The sequence below is a fragment of the Elephantulus edwardii genome, unplaced genomic scaffold, assembly GCF_000299155.1.
Source record: "Elephantulus edwardii isolate Elephantulus edwardi_28Jun2011 unplaced genomic scaffold, EleEdw1.0 scaffold00054, whole genome shotgun sequence".
NCBI lineage: Eukaryota > Metazoa > Chordata > Mammalia > Macroscelidea > Macroscelididae > Elephantulus > Elephantulus edwardii.
Window position 1 is genome coordinate 12,547,969 of NW_006399804.1, and position 7,584 is coordinate 12,555,552.

Sequence of the window (7,584 nt, forward strand, 5' to 3'; positions counted from 1 at the left end):
ATTGCAAAGACCATGGCCTGTATCAGGCACACCTTAGTCTCCAGAGAGACACCGTTGCTCCTGAGTACTTTAGAGAGGTCCCTAACAGCAGACTGTTACGCTTTTTTGATACGCGATACGCTTTTTTGATTTCCTGACTGCTGGTGCCAAGAGTGTTGACTGTGGAGCCGAGCAAACTGAAGCTGTGAACAATCTCAATCAATCTCTTTGCCATCCATCCTGACGCTGCCAATTGGTCCAGTGGTGAGAATCTTTGCCTTGACACTGAGCCTCAGTCCATACTGAAGGCTGCAGTCCTTGACCCTCTGCAGCAAGTGCATGAGGTCCTCCTCAGTTTCAGCAAACAGGGTTGTGTCATCTGCATAACACAGATTGTTAATAGATCTTCCACCAATCCTGACTCAGTATATTCCTTCCATCTTCTTTTAATACTTTCTGGATCATTTAATATTCTGCCCAAAGCATCCTTGATTGTAGCCAACTCTAGGTTTGAATTTGTTCTTCAGTTCCTTGAGCTTAAGAAATGCTGAGCCTTAAGAAATACCCTTTTGATTTTCTGACTCTAGCTCCTCGCACATTTCAGTACACTATACTATCGATATATCTACATACACTTACAAATACTTTGCTAAAATATGTGACAAATATATATGATTGCATTTATATTATCTAGAATAAGCAAATTTATAGACAGAGGAAGTAGTTTAATGTCAATGATAAGGATACCTAAAAGAGCAACTTTTATGTTCTACGTATTTTATGTATGAATGTTTTAAGGTAAATATTTCAAATGTTTAATCAACTAATTTTATTTAAATGTTCATTTTTGTTCCAGACATTTCAGTCAAGTAGATTTCATACTAAAATATCTGACTACATACTTTAACCAGAGCTGTCCTATTTTCCGTATCAAGGAGGTCAATCTGGCATTTTCTTTCTGCAAGTAGAGTTATCACTCCCAGGTGACCAAAGGCAGAGGCTAAATGTAGAGCAGTCCTATGAAAAAAAAAGGATGTTTTAGAAAATTACAGTGGACTATCTCAAGATACTGAATTATTAATGTAAAGGTAAACATAAAGGAGCATGCCATATCTATAAGCATCAATTCCTATCTTCATATTTAAAAATAAAGAACATGACACCTTTAGATTCAGTTTAAGTAGATTTGAAATCTCTTTAACTGTGACACTAATGAGCTGTCATCTGTCTCCTTCTGTAGAGATTACAACCATGGAAACCCTGTGGTTAGTTCTGTTGTTGTCATCATGTCTGATACACTTGAGCCTGTTGCTACCATCATGTGTCAATTCATCACATTGAGGGTCATCCTGTCTTTTTCTGACCCTCCACCTTTCCAGGCATTATGTTCCTCTCCAAAGGAATAGCCCCTCCTAACAACATGGCCCAAGTATGTGAATAGAAGCCTCATTATCCTTGCCTCTAAGGAACACTCTGATTCAGAAATAATTTGACAGCAAAGGGGCTAACATCACATTTCTATTACTATTTCCTAAAGGTATGGTAATAGGAATAGAAGAAAAATTTAATTGCCTGAACTGTGGTATTGGAGAAGAGAACTGAATATACTATGGACTGCCAAAAGAACAAACAGATATATCTTGGAGAAGGTGCAGCCAGAGTGCTCTTTGGAGGCAAAGATGATGCAGCTTCATCTCACATATTTTGGTTATGTTGCTAGTAGAGTTTATTCCTTGGAGATGGATATCAAGCTCAGAAAGTTTGGGACAGCAAAGAAGAGGAAGACCCTCAACAAGGTGGACTGACACAGTGACTACAGCAATGGTTTGAGTGTGTCAGATATTGTGAGTTTCGCACAGGATAGGACAGGATTAGGATATGTTGTTCACAACTTCACTATGAGTAATACTCAACTTGATAGGACCTAACAACAATAATAACACATATTTTTAAGATGTGATGCTTATCACCAAATTTCCTGTTTGAAAAGTCACATAAGTAACACAAATTTTTCGCAATGTGGGTTAAAAAAAGGTGTTTTAGTTTTTAATAACCTACATATCTTCTCTTATGAAGGACAACTAAATATCTTTTCATATGACACAGTTGTTTTTGTTGTCCCATGTCGTGGAGTCAATCAACTACAACTCACAGTAACCCCTATGGACAATAAATCTATATTGGGCTTTATTCTGTGCCATCCCTGCATCTCTGACATGCTCGAAGACACTGTTACAGTTCCTGTGCCAATATAGCTTGTTGAAGGTCTCCTTCCTTTCTTTCTCTGAGCTTCTACCATTCCCAGCATGATGTTTTTTCCCCAACGACTGGCCCTTCTTGACAACTTGTCCAAAACACATGAGATGAAGCTTCACCGTCTTTTTCTCTAAGGAGCATACTGGTTGTACTTCCTCCAAGACAGATGTGTTTGTTCTTTTGGTAATGGATGAGATATTCAGTACCCTACTTCAATACCACAATTCAAAGGTATTGATTATTCTTCAGTCATTTCTGTTCATTGTCCAACATTCAGATACATACGAAGCATTTGAAAACACTTGCTTCAATCAGGTACTCCCTAGTCTTTAAAATGACATCACTGGTCTTCAGCACTTTCGAGAAGTCCTACACAGCAGATTTTCTCAAAGGAACATGATTTTTGACTCCTTGACTTCTGTTACCATGGGTGTATATTATGAAAAAAAATACTAAAATGTCAAACGTTTCTCCAACTAACATGATGATTCCTATAGGTCTGGTTATGAGAATTTTTGTTTTCTTGCTGTTGAGAGGTAATCTATATTGAAGCCTGTAGTCATTGATCTTCTGTAGCAAATGCTTCAAGTTCTCATTTCTTTCTTTAAGCAGGATTGTGTCACCTGCAAAAGGCAGGCTGTTAAGTCTTCCTCCAATCCTGATGACATTCTTTTCCATATAGTTCAACTTCTCAAATAATTTGCTCAACATACAGATTGTCAATCAATTCTTTTTTGTACTGTGACCCAATGTTTTCCTTCTATGTTTTAACACTTCTTGTGTAAGTTAGTATATTGTGCATAAAATACTTTACCATTGCAACTTGAGGCCTGAATTTCCTCAGATCTTTCAGCTTGAGAAATACTGAACATGGTTCATCCCTTTCGGTATTTTTAAATATACATCTTTGCACATTTAATTATAATACATTGCTTTGTTTTCTCAAGCTGCCCTTTGAAAGTTGCTTATAACTTCAGCATTTCTTACCTTTATCTGGGCCACATTGGAGAATTGACGGGGAAGCTCTGGTGGCTTAATGTTAAGAAGCTATGCTGCAAACCTGAAGACATACAGTTTGAATCCACCAGCTGCTCCATGGAGGAAGAATAGGCAATCTCCTCCCATGTTATTAAAACTGCTTCTGAAAATCTGCTAAAGGGTCAGCTATTCATTAGTTCCAACTCAACAGTACACAACATCAATATGGTGACCATGATGTTTTGGCAAAAAGCAGTAGCAAATGTGCAGATGATGGAGCTCTGGGGGCCTGTTGTAAGAAGCTGCACTGCAATCCCAAAGGCCTGCAGTTCAAATCTACCAGATGTTCTGTGGATAAGGATAGGCAATCTCCTCCTGTGTGATTTATTGCCTCTGAAAACTCACTGGAGGGTCAGTTATGGATGGGTTGCAACTCGGTGGTACATAACAACAACAAGTTTCTATAGCAAGTTGCAGAATCTCTTCTCATATCATTTTTCTTGCTCTCTTGCCTTTGTAATGACTTTCTGCTTTATTCATGGGTGATATCCTGGATGTCAAACCACTGCTCATCTGTTCAATCCATTAGATCTACTCTTGAGGTGGTTTTTAAATCCAGGTGGGATAGATGTAAGGTTGTATTTTGGTTCTCATGGACTTGTTTTCACTTTCTTCACCTTCAGTTTGAACTTGCACATGAGTAATTGATAATCAGTTCCATATTTAGCTCTTGGGCTTGTTTTGATTGCTGATACTGAGCTTCTCCATGGATTATTTCCAAAGATGTAGCCAATCTAATTCCTGTGATGAATTTGTTTACAATCACCATTCATGTTTTTAAAAAAGAAATTTGCAATAAATAATTGATTGTACATAATTTTATAATTTAATATCCAGTCTCATTTCTGTCATAAAATCCATATCCTTCAACACTAATCTTTGTTCTTTATTTCCAACTTTTCTATTCCAGTTTAATTATTAAATATTATTGTAACAGCTTGAGGGAGACTTATTTTACTTGTCTTGAGTAGTAAGCTCTTCAGATTTGTTTAAAAAGATAAGGAAATTTTATTTTGTTTATCTATTTTTTTAAAAAATGTATACTTTATTTGGTTTTAACAGGTTTGAATATATTTTGTTTTTTAAATTTCCATTCATTCATTGTTAAACATTTTCCACCCTGTCTTCCTTTCCCCCCAGTTTGCTTTCTTCTTTGGAAAAAAAGTTCTTTTATTGTTGTATAGCTCCTCCCCTCTCCCAGCCAGATCACTTTACTATGCAACTCTTATTCTGGACTCTTGCCATGCCAATAATACCTAATCATAGGTTCCTTTTATACAATTCTCTCCTTTATATGTTTCAATGCCATGTACATTATTTATCCCCTCTCTTCTTAGTTTCCCCAACCCCCATATCTGTCCTGCTCTATAAGTGGCATTATATGGTATTTGTCTTTTTGTGACTGAGATATTTCCCTCATCATAATGTCCCCATTTTGTATAATATTTAATGAGTTTTTTTTCAGCACTGCATAATATTCCATTGTGTGAATATACCACAACTTCTCTATCCATTCATTTGTTGATGGGCACTTGGGCTGTTTCCAACTCTTTGCAAACAAAACAGCAATAAACATGGGTGTGCATATATCTGCATGGCAAGAATCCAGAATAAGAGCTATATAGTAAAGTGGACTGGGGGCTGAGGGGAATTGTATTAACAATGAAAGAAAAAAGCAAACTGGGGGTGGGGAGGAGTGGACAGGATGAAAATGTTCAACAATGAATGACGGGAAATAAAATTTTTAAAAAGGGGAAAGAACCAGTGTGAAAAACAATGTATATGAACTTTGTAAGCAAACCAGTAACAAATAAAATTTTAAAAAGTTTCTCTTGTACTTAAAAATCACACATTTTTATTGTTTTGGTCTCAAGAGCGCCTCAGTAGTGAAGTGCCGACTCACCACCAGCTTGCACCACGCAGGAGTCCCTGTTACCTGTTCGCTTTGTCTCGATCATTCAATTCGTTTTTCCCAATGAAAAGAACATGCTGGACCTTCGTGACGTTACCCAGGATGGCAGCTTTGTGGATCTTCCCCAGGTCTTTGTCGTGAATGGTGTATCTGTACTGTGGGCTCACATGTTTATCATCCAGCCATTGTTCCTCTCCAACGGCGCACGACTTCCTGCCAAAAAGCTTCATCTTGCTGATGAGAAGTGGGGACAGACAGAAAAACACTTGAAGTATTCGTTGATGTTTTGGTCAGCTGAGGCCAATTGCCATGCTAAAGTAACCGCAGCCCTATGTGACTATAACGTCCCAACAGGGAAACACGTCAGTTAGCCAGAATAACTGCCACCAAGCAAATCCACCAAGCTGAAGAGCCCGCGCGCCACACACTTCTTCGCAGCCGCCTAACCACCAAAGTCTCAGGGTGCCCAGTGTGTGCGTGCCCGCAACTGCCAACTGCATCATCTGAAACTGGGAGATCTGTCCCCTAGTGAAGGAGCTCTGGTGGCTTAGTGGTAAGGACTTGTACTGCCAACCCAAAGGCAACAGTTCTAATACACCTGCAGTTTGCTCCACAGGGGAAGGACGGCTATCTCCTCTCTTGCGGTTGGTTGCCTCTAAAAACCTCTTGGAGGGTCAGCTGTGAGTTGGTTCCGACTGGATGACACACAATAAGAAGAGCAATACTCTTATATTTCTCCATTTTATAAATACACTAGGAACTTCTGCACAAGGGTTGTGTTTAAAGCTTTTTCCTTTTAAGGCTCTGACCACAGTGTACAGAGAACAAAAAAATTACAACAAAACTCCCACAGGCTCCGTGCGCAGAATTGATTCTGCCTCACAGGGAGAGGGGCTGCTGGCCTCTCGCAGCCCCATCCCCCATAGAGCAGTTTCTGGGTAAGGGGACCTCACGCTTCCAGACCCCTCTGGGTGATTTGCAAAGTCTCCTCTCCACGCAGAGACTAAGCACGGAACCACTGTTTGGCTCTTGTGGGAACCGGTCTTATTAAATTCAGTCAGAACTGACTCTATACTGGGTTTCCAAGGCTGTAAATTGCATGGGAGGAGATTACCCATCGTTCTCCCTCAGAGTCGTAGGCGGATTTAAACCTCCAGAGAAGGCTGTCTGGCTTTTGGGTTACCTGGGTAATTCCCTATCGGGTATTGCCACCAGAGCTCCCACGGCACTGCAAATTCTGAGGAAAGAGCCCATCCTTCACTCAGGAGATTATGAAAACAAGCAGCACAGACAAAGCTGAGAGGGTGCTGCGAACTTCTGGGGTTGGGCAGGACCTGACCGTGGGCACACTCACCCCCACCCGGGCTACGCTACAAGGCAGTGACCACCCAGCACCTAACAACAACATTGTTAACACGCCTGCAACTCATAGCGACCCTAGGCACAACAGCTCTGACCCCTGCCCTATCCCTGAGTCAATCTCATCATCTCTGATAGACCCAAACCCACTTCTCCAGGCACTCCATCTCATCCGCGGTCTTCTCCTGCTCTGTCCTTCCATCCTTCCAAGCATGATCTCCTTCTCCAAGGACTGGTCCCGCCTGGCCATATGCCTGAAGTTAAGCGAAACAGAGCTTAAACATCTACAAAGTATATTTTATATCTCTTAACTTCGCAAGTATTACACTCTTTCCCTTCCATTTCAGTATTTTTTTGGGCAGTGTCTACAGTATATTGTGTGAGGTGAATTTTAAATCACCGGGCTGAATGAAAAAGAATTGGTGAAATTTATACTGTAGTTGATTTGAAGGCGCTCTTACTTGGGAATCAGTATCTTGAATCTGTTTGTATCATTAAATCTCTCAAATCACTTAAGTCTTGTTTTAGGTTCCTTGTTAGATTTTTGTGTATGTTTTTCTTTGTATCTTGGACATTTCTTGATATATTTCTTTTATCTCTGGGGCTTTAAAAAACTTTTTATAGTGATGATGTATTTTTTATTATAACTTGTGGATAATTATTATTTTTACTTATATGTATTTATTTTTAAACCAGAGTAAAGAAGTTTTAAAAAACTTGAATTTTGTAATTACTGTATAACATAGGAGTTAATAGTTTCTGGCTGTTAACTGTTAATAAGTAACATAATTCTTATGAAACCCAGGCTGGACAGTAGAGATCTCATTAGAATGATTTAATACTGAAGAACAGTGTGATTTGGATGAAAAGTAGTCATGTAAAACCAGACAAGACACACTGTGTTTACTGAAGTATGAGATAATGGTTATAGTTTGAAAATTTCTAATATAGCTATTTTTCTTAAGTCTTGCTGACTAAATTTGTTTTATCCACCCAAAGATATTATCTACTTAAAAAATATTATTATTATTATTATTATT

The 7,584-nt window shown here is 39.0% G+C and overlaps 1 protein-coding gene across 1 annotated transcript in view; it reads right to left on the bottom strand.

Moving 5' to 3' along the window:
• The window catches only part of LOC102866193 (ankyrin repeat domain-containing protein 26-like), a 188,640-nt gene extending 183,225 nt beyond the window's left edge, over window positions 1-5,415 (bottom strand). The window contains exons 1-2 of the mRNA XM_006887109.1: window positions 5,210-5,415; window positions 882-996 (exon numbers count right to left, since the gene is read on the bottom strand). Coding sequence (XP_006887171.1) covers window positions 882-996; window positions 5,210-5,415 — 321 coding nt within the window. The remainder of the gene's footprint in view (window positions 1-881; window positions 997-5,209) is intronic.
• Window positions 5,416-7,584: the final 2,169 nt, after the last annotated feature.